The 16,212-nt window shown below is 33.5% G+C and overlaps 2 protein-coding genes and 2 non-coding genes across 4 annotated transcripts; 1 reads left to right on the top strand and 3 right to left on the bottom strand.

Moving 5' to 3' along the window:
* Positions 1-943: 943 nt before the first annotated feature.
* LOC114720909 (developmentally-regulated G-protein 3) lies at positions 944-9,112 on the top strand. Its single transcript, XM_028906645.1, has 10 exons — positions 944-1,126; positions 1,756-1,809; positions 2,598-2,771; positions 3,217-3,288; positions 5,009-5,068; positions 5,702-5,811; positions 6,525-6,824; positions 7,460-7,651; positions 8,381-8,432; positions 8,578-9,112. The coding sequence occupies exons 1-10, from the start codon at positions 1,085-1,087 to the stop codon at positions 8,626-8,628; spliced, it is 1,107 nt and encodes a 368-aa protein (XP_028762478.1). The 5' UTR covers positions 944-1,084; the 3' UTR covers positions 8,629-9,112.
* Positions 9,113-11,091: 1,979 nt separating this feature from the next.
* Positions 11,092-13,338, bottom strand: LOC114720932 (uncharacterized). Its single transcript, XM_028906681.1, has 3 exons — positions 13,158-13,338; positions 11,984-12,229; positions 11,092-11,256 (listed from the first exon to the last, which is right to left on the bottom strand). Exons 1-3 carry the CDS (start codon positions 13,173-13,175, stop codon positions 11,209-11,211), a joined length of 312 nt encoding a protein of 103 aa, XP_028762514.1. The 5' UTR covers positions 13,176-13,338; the 3' UTR covers positions 11,092-11,208.
* Positions 13,339-15,265: 1,927 nt separating this feature from the next.
* LOC114720962 (small nucleolar RNA snoR114) lies at positions 15,266-15,356 on the bottom strand. Its single transcript, XR_003738011.1, has one exon. It is a non-coding gene; the product is annotated as a small nucleolar RNA snoR114 (small nucleolar RNA).
* Positions 15,357-15,363: 7 nt separating this feature from the next.
* On the bottom strand, positions 15,364-15,434 carry TRNAG-GCC (transfer RNA glycine (anticodon GCC)). Its single transcript has one exon. It is a non-coding gene; the product is annotated as a tRNA-Gly (tRNA).
* Positions 15,435-16,212: the final 778 nt, after the last annotated feature.

Raw genomic sequence — 16,212 nt, 5'->3', positions numbered from 1 at the left:
CATATGGACATATACATATTAACACCGAACCATTACCCTCCACCTCTTGCTTTAATTTCTTGGCTATGAGAAATAGCTTCACTAAAACTTATTCAGAGTCCAGACTCCAGCCAATTAGAAAGGGGTTTATAATGGGAAAAAACAGAAAAATCCGCGCCACCAGAACACGTTGGGTGTTTACATGGAGGAGGACGGAAATCACTCTCATCACTATTACCATTGCACCATCCTACAAAATCTTTACATTTCTTTCCCTGAAAGAAGAAGCCGATTTCAAACTCAGTAAATAATGGGGAAAACTGACAAGTTTTGCTGGCATCGAACGGCTATCATCGCCAACTGAAACGGGAAAAAACTTTGAGATTTATAATATGCTCTTTTGATGGGGCAGACATAATAGCTTTTCCCATAGTTACGGCCTAACCTTAAACCCCATGATCACAGCGACAATAAATCTTTGGAGGTGGGGTCTTTGCATTTGAGATTTTGAGGGTCGATAGGGTAGCCATGTATCCAATAACTTTGTCAGCCGCATCGGAAGCCAAAATCAGTCTGCATTCTTGAAGAAAGAAGAAAAGAGATGGAAGAAAGAGAAGAAATGGCAATTTTTGTCTTTTCTTCTCAACATTTCATAATTCATATTTAAAATCTGGTTTGATAGTAGTTTTGTGAATTGAAATGCCCAAATTGTAGTTTTATATATTCTAAGGTCTTTTATTGCAAATTTTCCATTTTCTTAAGCCTTTTTTTCTGAAAATATGTTTTATATGCCATTTTGCGAACGGAGGTCCAGCCCAAACTACATTCAAGCTTGGGTTCGCGGGACGTCATTACGTGGCTAGCCAGAGTCCACCGGCCGGACTATTAGAAGGAACGGCCCAATATACTTACAAGGCAAAACCCCCTGTTCGTTTCGCTGCATTTGTTCTAGCACTTTCTTCGCCCTGGGACTTGACGGCTCTCCTCTTGAACAAATAGAGCAGAGCTTCTCAATCAGTTCTCAGTTCTCATTATCCAATCGCGCTGCCCGTTAGCAGCAATCTACACCTTCTTTTCTTTTCTCGGAGGTTCTTTTTCTTCAACAATGGCGACGGTTATGCAGAAAATCAAAGACATCGAAGATGAGGTTCCTATACTTGGCCTTAATTCCTGCTTGATCCGGTCTCACTCTGAGAGGATTATAGGACTTGCATGTTGTAATATTATTTGTTTGATTGAAAATTTTACGTTATGACTGTCTGTGTTGATTTAGGAACTTCACACTTTTCACTATTTCGCAAGGCCGAGAGAGTGGTTGCTCTCGCAGTATTTTTCTTTTCTGTTATCCGGTTCTATTTTCATTCGGTTGAGAACTCTTTTTTTTTAAAAAAAAAATTATCTCACCCTGTATAAACCTCAGCATATTCTTTCTTTGGTTGCTAGGTAGATTTGAGTTAATTTAAGTTAATCACGAAGGCTTGCCTTTAAAATGTTAAAGCATCAAGTAGGGAATGAACGGTATCATGGTTCTCAGAATAACTGAAGTTGGTTTATTGTATTGTAACTAAAATAACTTAGCTTCTCAAATGTGATATATTTATGAGAGAGATTCATTTCTAGATTCTATATGTACAATTTTTTTATTGTATGTCTGAGGAATACGTTGCAATAAAAAAAACATTGTATATTCTGATTGTTTTAATGCAATAGACAGTAACTTTTATTTATTGCATTTTTTAATTCACAATATGAACGCTGGCATTTGAAATTTCGCAGATGGCAAGGACTCAAAAGAACAAGGCTACCGCGCATCATTTAGGCTTGCTGAAGGTGAATACCTTGGTTCATTTTGTTTGATTATCGAGTTACATTCTGGAAAATATGTTTTGGCTGCATTAGTAACCAATGTGTTGTAATTGAGGTTATTTTTATGGTGATAAATGACGTTCTTTAGCATAGTTGAGAACAACTTTTATAGGCCAGGGGATAAATCAGGGTTAATTCTTACGAAAATATCATGTCTTGGTCAATTATTACCTGAGTGAAAAATTGGTAAGTTGGTGTTTGAACGGCTTAAAGGAGAGGATTGCTATGTTGATATGACTTGCATTTGCAAGTGCTTGTGGCCACTGATCCTATCTTTTCCCCAATATCTTGTTGTCAAAGTAGTGTTTACGGGCATTGAATGTTCTGCCTTCTCATTTTGTTGTGCCAGTCCCCACTCCCCAGGATTGTTAAGTGTTAAGAACTACTGGTAATCTTTGGAAAGGTAATCTAATTTTATGTCAGCTCATGCGTGTATATTTATATGGTTAAAAGGATGGAAAATGCTCTTGAACTCCGGAATTAAGTTCTGTCCCATAAAAATAGGATTGCTTGTTTCTGTTATACACAGGGATCCTTGATATGATTTTTTTAACATGTGACATATTGGAAGGGAAGACGGATGTTTTCTTTTTTTAATGTTGTTTCTGAATGACAAAGTTTCCCTAAGGATATAATCATACTTGAAATTTAACCCTTACATATTTTTAAATATAACTTTGCAATGTCTTTTATATGTTTTGCATTTCTATATTTGTGGAGTAAGTACAGTATTTGTGAATGCATGCTACTAGGCCAAACTTGCAAAGTTGAGGAGGGAACTACTGGCACCTCCATCTAAGGGAGGTGGGGGTGCTGGCGAAGGTTTTGATGTTACTAAAAGTGGGGATTCAAGAGTTGGTCTTGTGGGATTTCCTTCAGTTGGCAAGTCTACTCTACTGAATAAGCTGACTGGGACATTTTCAGAGGTAAGGGAGTTTTATATAAATTTTCATCTTTCAATATGCCACATCATGTAGCCAATATTTTCATTCCTTGTATTGATTAGCATTTCATTCAGAATAGTCTGAGGAATTGATGCAGCTTTGGACAGGATTGAGACTATGAGAACATTAAGTAGAAAGTAACTGAGGAATGGAAAAGGTAGGAAGTAGCTTTAAGGAAATTAAATAAGCCATCTGAAACTTCTTGCCAGAGTAAGAAACTTGAATCAAGATAAACAATTAAAGCAATCTGAATAACCTAGTGAACTATAACCTTCTGTACAGCCTCAAGTGCTTTTAGGAATTCATTTTATCATAATTCACTCAACAGTTGTTGGACAACATCATAATTTTCTTCTGAAATATCTAATTTTTAGGCTATGTGGAGGTATTCTCTGAATATTCAACCTTGTTTCCTCTCTATTTTCAGGTTGCTTCGTATGAGTTTACCACTTTAACTTGCATCCCAGGTGTGATAGTGTACCGTGGAGCTAAAATTCAGGTATGGTCACAGAAAGAAACTGTGTTGTATCATTCAGGCATTTAAAAATCGTTAACATGAGTTCTTCATCATGTTAGACATTAGATGTTCCGCTAATATTGCTTGTTTTTAAAGAAATATTTTAAAGGGAGAATCCCAATTAAATCCATTTAAAATATCAAAATTCAAATTTAGGCCTGCACTTTTAACAAGTTCCTAATCAGGCCAAGAAGTCTGATTAGAAATTTCAGAATGTTGTTAGGAGATTAGAATGCCCCTCTGTGGTTGAAAAATATTCAAGTTAATTGTAAGCCTCATTTTGATTTTGATAGTTTCAGCTGGATTTAATTAGAATTTTTTCCCTTTGTTTTTAGTTTTTTTTGTATTATTTTTTTTCATAAAATAAACAAATATTTATCTATATTCATGTATTTAATGCATAATAAAAAATTATTTCAATTTATCCATATATATAACCCAATCCCGGCAAAATTGTGTGTTTTTTTTAAATGATTATTTGTAGATTAGTATTTATTACACACACATATACATCACTGCTCATTGAAAATGAATATGCATTTTTCAATGAATTTCAATCTCATGGCACCATTTCAAAACTCCTTTCACTTAAAGGTGATTTTAGGATTTATAAATTATTATTCTATTTTTGTTGACTTTGCTTCTCTAACACATAGTAGAAATTTTAATCATCTTTTAATATTTTACTAAAAAATAAAGATGATTTTTTCCATAAAAATTGGCATTTGATTTAAAAATTGTGAACAGCGTGTTTTTAAGTTTTTTTTTTTTTGACAGTTCAGTTCTTAAAAAATAATTTTATGTTATTCATTAAATATATATTTGTTGTATAAAAAAAAACAAAACAAATTAAAAATAAAGAAAAAAAATTCAATTAAATCTGGCTAAAATAATTAAAACCGAAAAGCCTACATCTGCCTTTTATTTTTTTAGCTCCAGATGAACATTTTGGTCTTTTAACAACATTTAAAATTTTTTAATTTAGCCTGTTGGTCTAATTAGGAACTTATTAAAAATATAGACCTGAATTAGAATTTTGGTATTTCAGCTGTATTTAATTAGGATTCTCCCTATTTTAAATGTATTCTCACTGCCGGAAATTTGTCGTCGATGAGTTAGATATGCCTATGTAAAGTAATAATCTTCTTTGTCTGCAACTTTATAATATTCCCATTTATAATGCATGATCTCATGTCACTGTCCACGTGTCTTTACATGGTTGGGCAGCAATTTTTTGTTGGTATTGTTATTATTATTATTTTTTTGGAACTAGGTTCATCCTCACACTTCAGAGTAATTACGCTTTACACCCCTTTAAGGTTTTGATAAGAAGGAGGCCAGAATTTTGTGGTAGAGTGTGGTTTTTTGATTTTTTAGTATATCTATCTGGAGAGGAGTGCCCAGATCTTCAAGAGCATCATCCCTTTGCCCCATACATATGTTAGAAGCTATGAACTATGCTGCTTTAAAGGAGTATCTATTTCAGATATGCAGAGATTTTATATAGCCTTTTGCTAATTTTAAACCTCTTGGGCCTTTTCTTTTCATTTTTTTTCCCACTTGGTTGTTAGAGTATCTCATACTTCTTTTCCTTTAGTTTTATCTCTTCTCCTTTATCTCATTTAATCTTCCCTTTTTAGCAAAAAGTTAAAAGAATAAATATTTAGCTTTTGAATAGTACTAACTGAATTCTACGTCGCAGTTGCTGGATCTTCCTGGCATCATTGAGGGTGCTAAGGATGGAAAAGGCAGAGGAAGGCAGGTAAAAGGTTATACTATGTCATCAACAAAATTTAGTTTCATGCTGCTTCTTGGGATTATTTGTGTCCGGACTGCTTAGCTTTACTTTGCCAGCTATGACTATAAAATGTAAACTTTATTGCATCTTTAAAACTTCTTAAAAAAATTTATGGAATGTTTTTGTATCATGGGGCTTTGACTGCATGCATGTATAAGTCCAGGAGGGTCGGGTCATTATAGACATGAAAAATTGCGTTTTATGAATTTTCACATGGTCTAGAGTGTTGGATGCACATTGGTCTCTATATCTGAATAGATCGAACTTTGTATTTGTTGCTCATCTCCAGAATCCATATAGCTACTGTCATTGACGTTATAAGGGATTCTGTAATAGTTTCAAGTGCTTGAGACCCAAAATTCTATTACATATTACTGTTGAACTATTGAGTTTTTCTATGATGCTTGCTTGATTTTTTCAAAATACGTGCATGACATACTAATGGTGTGGCTTTAAGTCCTGTCAGCAATTGACTGTCCTTTTTTGGGGTTTTACAACAAAGAAGGATTTGATTCATCTCATTTATGATTTCTCAGCGCCATTTCATCCATCTTTGCATATCTATGTATTGGGTTGTGAACTGTTTTTTTACTGCAGGTTATCAGTACGGCAAGGACATGCAACTGCATTTTGATTGTCCTTGATGCAATAAAGCCAATAACGCACAAGCGTCTCATAGAAAAAGAGCTTGAGGGATTTGGCATAAGGTAATATGTGGTGTTATTTCTCTTGCTTCTCTTATGTTATTTCTGTGTGGCATTGTTGATTTGCTATGGGGTTTTGGTCATCGTTCTCTCGGTGAGGTACAATTCTGAAAGATGGCGGACTCTTGGTTTTGCTTCCTGATTGAGTCTTTATGGAAGCAGCCCTTTATCATTTTGCTTTACTATTTCTGCATCCTTGTCCGTTTCATGTATTAATTGTCAACTTATCAATTCTGACATTAATGAACATGTGTTGGTAGTCTTGCTCAATTTCCCCCGCCTCTCTCTTATGTGCATGGAGTTATGACTCCTCTTAAGTGGTAACAATTGCAATAATTGTATTTTTAAGTCACCTTGTTGTATTTGGATACGATCTGAAAGCACAGATAAAAATTCAGCAAATAATTGAACTGAACTTATCATTATGTAATTGGCCTGGATCTGTAAGTCGCTGTGAATTTAATACAAGTTTCTTGTGAAAACACAGTGCATATTTAGTTTTTAACTCTGATAATGATAATGTATTTTACTTTTGTCTTCTATAAATGTTTGGGCTTTATTTGGCCATTAGCCATTCAGATTTGAATAGCCATACGGATTATATTCTATGCATTTGAATTAAATATTTGGCTTTTGAGATATTCTTGCTTCTATTTTTTTCCTTTGGAAGATCAGCATCACACTCATTTTATTGATAATTTATCTTTTAACCACAGGTTAAATAAAGAACCACCAAATCTGACTTTTAGGAAGAAAGATAAAGGTGGGATCAATCTCACATCAACTGTGACCAATACGCTTCTGGATCTTGACACCGTGAAGGCTATATGTAGTGAGTATAGAATTCACAATGCTGATATTACTCTCAGATACGATGCTACAGCAGATGACTTGATAGATGTCATAGAGGGCAGTAGAGTATACATGCCTTGTATCTATGTCGTGAACAAGATTGATCAGATTACACTCGAGGAATTGGAGATCTTGGATAAACTACCCCATTACTGCCCAATCAGGTAATTGTTCACTTGGTCATTGTATTTTTTCTTGTTGAAAAAAAATGAATATTATTATTTGTAACAGATTGTGTTCTTATTCTTTATACTTCCTCAAATGCATTTTAATTGGTAAGTTGTTATTTCTTTGAGTAGTTTTGATAATTTGATTTGAGGGGTGTGACTTCTGAGGTCTCTTATTTACTCATGTCCCTTATATGTGCCGAAATATATTCAAGATATTTACAGTTTTCCATTGATTTATTGTGATTGAATCTATTTTCTCCTTTCCTTGATATTTGGTTTACCAAGAGGTATGCTCCCATAGATTATCTTCTTGCTTCAGCCTTGTATGCATGCCCTGATGCGTGACAGACTGTCTAAATCTTTGTTTCCTTTAAGGTTTTGTCTCTGTATGCTGGTATTGAACCTACCATTAGCATCTGGAATGTTCCCAAAGCTTGGCTTTGTTATTGCGTTCAGCAGTAAAAGTGTTGAGAACTAGATTTAAGCTGATCAAGCCATTATAGAAAGTATAATAGTGCCTTGTGTAAAGAAATGCTACTTTACATGGTTGAATTGTTGTTTATAGCCTTGCGTAAAGAAATGCTACTTATACATGGTCGAATTTGTTTATAAATTTATTTATTCTGTAGTGCTCACCTGGAGTGGAACCTTGATGGTCTGCTTGAGAAAATTTGGGAATATCTGAATTTGACTCGTATTTATACTAAGCCAAAAGGGATGAATCCTGACTATGAAGACCCTGTAATATTGTCATCTAAGAAGAGGACAGTGGAGGACTTCTGCAATCGCATTCACAAGGATATGGTTAAACAGTTTAAATAGTGAGTACCTTGTCCCAAAATTTGATATTACTTAAGGTTTATGTATTCAAAATGCCAAGTAATTCTCCGTGCTAGCTTGAATGAGGGGCTATTAGTGTAAAAGTTGGGTTTTGTGAACTGTATCCAGCATGTAAGTAGTCTTGTTATGTATATGATGCATTACACTGATTTTCTTTTTCAAGGGTGGAAAATTAGTTTTGTTCATGTAGATCTGTTCACTTATGGTTCCTTCTCTCAAAGATGGTTGCAGATGTTTATCAGTCATCTGTGCAGTGCTCAGACTTTCTTCACTCATTTATACTTTATTAGAATGGATCTCATGATTGATTAATGAATGTAATTGGGAGAGCTCCGGCTTTGCAGTGCAATCTTACTTCTAAATACAAGGAGAACACTAATGGGCTGATGAGTCTACTGCAGTGTTTGGTTCATTTAAGGGAAGGAATTTTAATGAAGGGGAGGTGAGGGGAGGAATTTTAATAATCCCTCCAAATCCCCTCCCCTCCCTTTCCCTCCAACCAAACGAACCCTACATCAACTTGTGGTCCTGAAATGTGATTTTCTTATCATATTATATGTCTGCATGTCTGCATCTATGTGTACTCTGATTTATTTGATCACATCAGCTAATATTGAATTCCATTTGTTTGATGTTGTTATTCCAAATGCTTTTGCCCTTTTTTGGGGTTCCGTTGTATGGTGATGTGATTACGCTTATTATTGATGCAGTGCTTTGGTTTGGGGTTCGAGTGCGAAGCACAAGCCTCAAAGAGTTGGCAAGGTCCGTGCCCCTTGAATTATTATCTCATCTTTTTTTTTCTCTTCCTCGTTTTGTCCTTCTGCCTAAATCCCCTTATTAGATACAAACACACACACACACACACACACCGAGATGTAAGGTGCTAACCAGGGTTTTGCATCTCCAGGAACATGAACTTGAAGATGAAGATGTTGTTCAGATTATCAAAAAAGTATAGTTTACGAGGGATTGAAGATGATATATATATGACAAGTGATCTGAAAGCAAGCCAGGTAAATTTGGATTGTGTTCTAGGGCAATAATATCTCATGAAACATATGATTCCAGAGTCTGTCAGTTGCATTCCCATCACTTATTTTGTGCCCCCCTTCAGTGGGGAAATTTTTATAGATTATGGTGCTGCTTGATGTATAGTTAGAGCTATTTTGTGGTCAAGCGATGCCTGTAAATCCTCTGGGTTGTCCCGTGGGTTTGTGTCATAGTTGTGTCGGAATTTTTTTATGGACATTAAGCTGAGGCTTTGTTAGTTTTGACGCCTATGCGAAATTCAGTCAAGTCCCAGGCATTCCGAACAAGATTACGGTGGTAGACTAGTAGTTCATTAGGGGATTGACACAGTACGCTAGGCTAATGATAACACTATCTTTGTATGAGAATTCGCTATGTTGGTAACATAGTATTCCTTTCTTTTCTTTCGGACATTTTGGTTCGTAGAATTTTCATTAAATTCTTTTTTTTTTTCCTTGGCGGGATTCAGTAAATTAAGTTGAACTTGGAGCACGGTTCAATTGTACTTAGTGTTTTTCTTGTTCTCAATATTACGTATGCCTACCTCCCTTGATATTTCCCTCTTCAATTTTTTTTGCCGTGAAGCAATCGTGGTGCCAAAATTTTATGTTAATGTGATTTTTTTTTTGGGGTTAAGAGAAGCACTTGAATATAATATTTGACATTACGAAGTTAATCCTATTTTTCATTTTAGGTGATTACTGTTAAGTATTAGTACGTGCGCGCGCACTATTATTTGGTTTAGAGCCTGTTTGGTTAAGCGGTAGGATCTCAAATAAGCCCGTTTAAATTCAAATAAGTGCTTATGAAGCATGTTTAGGGTGTTTGGATGATTTTTATAAAATCCCGATGAATCGTGATTTTAACCTTCCACCTCACTTTTAGGATAAGCAATAAGAAGTAGCTTTTGCGTTTGAAAAATCCCGATAAATCTTTAGTAACTAAATTTTCTCTAATCTACCCCTCATTCTAATAGTAATTATTTTAATTTTTTTTATATTTTCATTCATCTCTTATTTATATGGGGTCTTTTATTTAATATTTGTACTACACATAAATTTTGTAAGTGATTTTAAATAATAATAATTTTAAAATAAACATAATATTTAAATATTAATGTCATTTATTAAATTATATTTAATAAAATTCATTATTAAATATAATAATTATGAAAATGTAAACAGCTTTATTAACTTCATGTCTTTTTTAGTAATTATACACCCATAAGTGATTTTAATAAATAAAAACCAAACATAATAAACAATTCTTAAAATCACTTATAAAAAAAATATCCAAACATAAATCACGATTAACTAGTGTCACTTATAGTCAGTATCACTTATAAAATTCACGATTATTTAAAATCACAGTTGTTCACCGCTAATCCAAACGGGCACTTAATCAATTAATCATTGATTTTTGTGGAGTTCTTAAAAAAAAAAGAGGGCGTAAATATCTTTTTTTTTTTAAAATAGAGTTAATATAATTTTTTGTTTCTCAGTGCTTTCATTTTGGTCTTAGTGTCTTTAGTTTCAAAATATCATTTTTGGTTCTCCAAGTTTTTATTAAATTATAGAAACTAATATTTTAAATGAAAAGAAATTCGAAAACCAAAATGTATGGATTGAAACTTAAGAAACTAAAATTAAAATAAGAGTAGGTCTAAAGGACCAAAATTTATATTAATCTAAAAAATTATCTGCGTAACCTAATTTATTGCTTCCTGATTATTTGGTGTCCAGTCTCAAGTCTCATTCTTCAACATTCAGATTGTGGATTATGCTTGATGGCAACTTCTTTAACGCTCTTGGTGTTAAATTTTGGTACAAGTGTATTACCATAAAAAAAAAAATTGATACAAGTTTTTTTTTTGGAGAGAAAATAAACTGTGCAAAAAAGTAATTTTATTAACAATGAATTTAATTTAATGAAATAAGAAACGTCAAATGTAAATCAACAAAACATCCAAGGATTCGTTCTGCAGGCTGTGATTACCTCGTTTGGAGGATCGAAAAATTATAAATTTCTCAAAGGCAGTAATGAACAAGATTGACTCCGGGCTCAATCTGTTTTAAATAGCGAATAACTTTCAAGCAGCTGAAACCTCCGGATTTTAGAACAATGAATCGGAAAAAGTTCAAGTATGGGCTTTCGCGAATGAAAGATAATGATTAATGTGGCGCGAGAGACGCAAGACACAATTGAATCTCAAGCGATATCATGCCATTATCAGAAGATGGCCAACCAATAAGCACGGACGTCTGCCGAGCTGGAACAAGGAGCGCCTTAATGTTTGTAATTTTTATCTGCCTGTTAGTGCTTAGCTAAATTTCTGAATACTTTAGGGAACAGAAAAACAAAAACAGGATCAAATGGGAAAGAAAAACCTTCATTCAAGATCAAAAAGGAAAAAAAGGGGGGAACATTTAATCACCAAATGGGAAGAAGCGTGATTGTTTCTAACCAAATCTACAGAAGGCAAGAAAAATAATGTACACCGCCTCTAACATCAAGCTTTCACGCAGCAGTTGAAGTAGCTGAAGAAGCTCCTCCTTGCCTGTCAAAGAACATCAGAAGTCAATACGGAATGAGCTTTGCATATGACAAACTGTACGCTGCTTATTAACTCGTTGTTTTACACTCAAAACATTCCTTCAGAAACCTCGACCTGAGACAGTTCTCTTTTGGATCTCGAGGTTGACACTGCCGTTCGGAAACTCTAATTTAACACTTACACCAACACAGCTCCATGACTTACATACTACTGCCTCCGGTTTTAATTATAAAGATCTTATTTATAATCTACAGATAATGTCTTATAATTAAGACTGAAGGTAGTATAGTATTAAGCAAAAAATAAGGCAATAAGAGAATTCAATTTAACTTCATATGATAGTCAGTCGTTTTCCTTAGAATACATTCAAGATGTGAAATGTCTGGCAATATGTTTCCATTAGCCTATTAAAATTGTCATTTTCATTGATGTATTGTACCCAAAGGGCAATGGTCAGCCATATTTTACCGCGTAATGGAAAGAATATAATTGACCCAATCATCAGAACGAGAAACAAGAGATCTAATGTAATGAATCAACAGACGGGACGCTTGATTTCTAGGAATGCATCCACATCTCTGCCACATATTTTGGAATACTCTTTAATTTTCTGTAAAAGTAATGCGAATGCTTCTTTGTTATTCGTAGCTACAACTACGAGTTGTACGATAATACGATCATATTTTGGGTTAAATAACTTTTTAATTGAAAAGTGAGGGAAGAATCTTACAGTATGAGAGTGGTGGCTTCGATGGTAATGGGAATGCTGGGGCTCAGGGATGCTGTGGCCTGTGTTCATGCTGGCAGTTGAAGAAGCCATGAGTTCTTCTTCGTTACCAAGACTCGCCCTGGATACATTTGTCTTGTTTTGCTTCCTCATTTCCCGGATTTTTGAAAAATCCATTGAGTAGTCTGGCACTTGCCCCTTCTGATCCCAATCCCCAAACTGTGGAACCGATAGCCAGGGGGCATTTTTCTGCAAGGAAAATATTCATCAATTAAATCTACGGATCAATGCGCATGGATCATCGGTTATAACGGGAACGAGATAAATAAAAGAAGTAATGATATCATTTCTCATTGTGAAGTGAAAGGTATGGCCTCAGGCACAAAAAACCATCAATACGTACCAGCTAATGCTAGCACTGTATACAAGTATTTGGGAAATTAAGAGGTCAATATCTTTTGGTCAACAGAACCCAACCTTTTTTTTAAAAAAAAAGGTTTCAACGTTCTAGAGTTAAAGAGAAATGTATCATTACTTGTACGAATGCGTCATTGACGTTGTCTAGTCAAAGGATTAACAGTAACACAAATAAATTGATTGACTGAACTGAGCAGGAAAATTCTGTCGAAAAAACAAAAATAGCTGGACAATTATTCGCATCCATTATTGTTGACAGCGTAAAACGGCGAAAAGTATAAGGAGCGCAAAGAAAAACAGCGAAAAAAAAAAAAAAAAAACAAGAATCTGATGGCGCGTGAACAAATTACTAATTACTAAAATGAAGATTGAATAACAGGGACAAGGCTTCAGAAGGAGCAAAATATCGAACAGAACTTTCAAAGATTCATTTACGCGAGCTTCCAAAAGCAAGCTTAATTTCAAAACCAATAACAAGGTGCTTTTTCAGGCGTTTCTGTCGGAACTTAAATAGGCTCAGTTCAAACGGAACCTTACAAGTTTCTATCCAGATTCACGATGATGCCAGACAGCAGAGCTCTTAATCGATTCATTTTGAAGAATTCCTCAATCGCACAACACACTCACACAACAACATCGATTCTTATGTCCGTATTATAATCATGCAGTTCTACGAGTTTATTCCCCTCCCTTGCTTCTCTCAGCAACCAAACACATCTAAAGAAGAACGGAGAGAAATAGAAAACAGACAATAACTTACCTCCTTACGATCCTCCATGTGAGAGCGACTTCAGATCTTGAGGATTCAGAAAATCTGGAATGGATATACTGAAAGAATAACAGCACTTTAAGCAGAATATAGAAGCGTGAGTGTGTGTGTAAATATATAGAAATATATTCAAGTGGGGCGAAGGAGGAAGGGGAGAGGCACGAGAAGAGCAAGGCAGCTAAGAGCCAACAGAAAATAGCTGTTTGGAAACGTACTGGACGATGATTGGGCAATGGCGTCCTGGCAGATTATATGCAAAGGGGGGGGCGCCTTGTGGGCCACTTCTTTATTAAATTTTTGAGTAACTTCATCAATACAATTACGGAAATGCCCTCGCTCTCACACGCTTTTTCCGCTGTTATTGTATCTTTTTTGCCTTTCTTTATTTTGTACTCAGATACCCCGCGGCTTGCTTTGGGTTTTCTTAGCTGTCTCCAAAGCACAAAATATTCTTCGCATTTAATCGTTTCGATGAATTGTGAATTTATGATTATGTTGGTCACTTTCCCCAACTACCCTTCATTATTTCCCTTTTTTTTTTTAACTCTTGCGACAAATTCTTTTTTTTTAATGAAAACATCAATTATATAAAACAAAAAAATTATACCAACTGTTTTCATTATATAACACAAAAAAATTATACCAACAAAGTTCGTATAATAGAGTCCAATCAATGGGAAATTATGAAACATTAGTTTTTTATGCAACATTTGAATAAATCACGGGGATCAGAAATTAGTTAAAATTAATTAAAGATAATAAGAATGTAAAAATTATAATTTTTTCAAAAATATATTTATTTATGGAGGAGAGAGTATAAGCAAAGGAATAAAAATTTATTAACATAAAGAGAATGATATTTTGAGAAATTAGATATTAAATATAGTAAGTAATAAAATACTGCCGTCAGTCCTTAATATAAAATTCAGTTGGCTAATTTAAGTAGAATAAGAAAACTAGTTAAGTTAGTTATTTGTAATAAATATGTATTATTTTTTCTAAAATATCCTTATTAGTCAAATGTATTAGCTAGAACTGTCATTATTACAAGAATTACTTTGAAAAAATAGATAAATATAGAAAACAAAATATATTGAGGTCTTATATTTAAAACTAAAATAAAAATCAAACGAACTCTTATATTAAGGACTAGAAGTAGTAAGTAATTAATGGAGAAAAGATAAAAAAATTAATAAAAAAAGTCCGAGATATCTTCCAAATGTTTTTTATAAACTGGGATAAGATAGAAATGATTATTTTTTTCGTTATAAAAAGTAATGGAATGAGTATATTTTAGCCCTTCATCATCAGTACTAATTTTTTATATTGTTCTTAACTTCATAAAATTTTGACCGTTCTTATAATAAATGACTATTTTTCACGTACAATTTTCCGTAGTTAAAATGGTATGCGCGGATAATGTCGTGCCAATGCTTACAATTTTTGTGTCAATGGGACTTCCTGAATTGTGTTCGTCAAATTGACCTACAGAATTATTTCAAATGCAGTAACAGATTTTACTTCTTCACTTAAACGATGTGAACTTCTTGTTTAAACGGGTTCTTGGTAACTAAAATTACTATTTTTCATCTTTAATATAAAAATTTGTTTGATTTTTAATTTAGTCCTAAATATGATATCCTAGTCCACTTTGTCCATCGTATTTATCTATTTTTTTCAAAATAGTTCTTATAAAACTTGCATATGTTAAATGTTTCATTAAATGGTAATTCTAGCTAATATACATTACTAGTAAAGATATTTTAGAAAAGACAATACATATTTATAACAAATAACTAATTTAACCACATTTTTTAATATCTTCAAATTAGCTAACTAGATCTTATATTAAAGACTGAAAGTAGTATTTAATATATTTTACTTCTTCACTTAAAAGATGTGAAGTTCTTATTTAAATGGGTTTGTGATTACCGAGAATATTGCCAATTTTTTCTTTCCTGTCTAATTAAATTGTGAAGGTTTTGTGGTAGGGCAAAAGATTATCATACGTTGGCTCAATTCTAAAATAAATATGAGCTTCGTCTGCGCACAGATTTCCTTCTTCCACAGACGAATGTCTAAAAGAAGGACAAAAGAGAGAGCTCAGATGCACGAGATAATCATCCAATTAGGTCAGACGCGTGTGATTGAACACCAACCACAGAACGTGCGAGAGTTTCCTCACAGCCCTTCGAAATGCACCAGCCGGGAATCGAACCCGGGTCTGTACCGTGGCAGGGTACTATTCTACCACTAGACCACTGGTGCTTGCTGATTTGTGGTTTCAGTGTTTATATTTATCTTATTCTGCCACCTTGGATTTTGTATTACTATTTCTTACAATAAATGTAGGAGTTGCTTTTAATTATAAATATAAATATTTAATTTTCTTTAAAAAATATTTCTATTATTTGCAAATATTACGGAGATTTTTTATTAAATAATATTTAATGTAAATAACTTTTAAAAATACTTTAAGAAAACTAACACCCCCGTTTTTTTATAAATAATTAATTTAACTAATTCTTTTATAAATTAATTATTTTTCTCACATGTTTATGATAGGAGATAATACATTATTATTTGGTTTCAGTGAGTAATTTATTTATTTATTCCTGTCAAATGATGACTAAAAGTATTTTAGTTAAAATTTTCTTTTAAAAGATAAGAAGATAAATTTTGTACGCAACTGTTTAATTTTTTCTACTTTGACTAATCAATAAGCAGTTGATTATTCAATGTAGTTGAAATTCAATTTATGCCTTTACACACATGAATTCAATATCTGATATTTGAATTTTCCTTCTTTTTTGGTTCTGATTCAAAATCTTGACTCGTCCATCAACCTTCAAATGTGATTTTTTTTCCCCATATATTCTGTTATAAAATTTTCACTTCATTTTTGAAGTTTTTATCAATCATCATCACGATTCATAACAGGAGTCACTTTTGCTGTAAGGGGGTGTGTGTTTATCATTTCTTATTTTTATGCCTTGTTTCTTGCTTGTTAGGATAAGCTTAGAAGAAGAAATTAATTTAAAAGGGA

Source organism: Neltuma alba, unplaced genomic scaffold, assembly GCF_004799145.2.
Source record: "Neltuma alba isolate B1F8T4 unplaced genomic scaffold, ASM479914v2 tig00002265_pilon, whole genome shotgun sequence".
NCBI classification, from domain to species: Eukaryota; Viridiplantae; Streptophyta; class Magnoliopsida; order Fabales; family Fabaceae; genus Neltuma; species Neltuma alba.
Note: the sequence above shows the minus strand (reverse complement) of the source record. Positions and strands in the feature narration are given on the sequence as shown.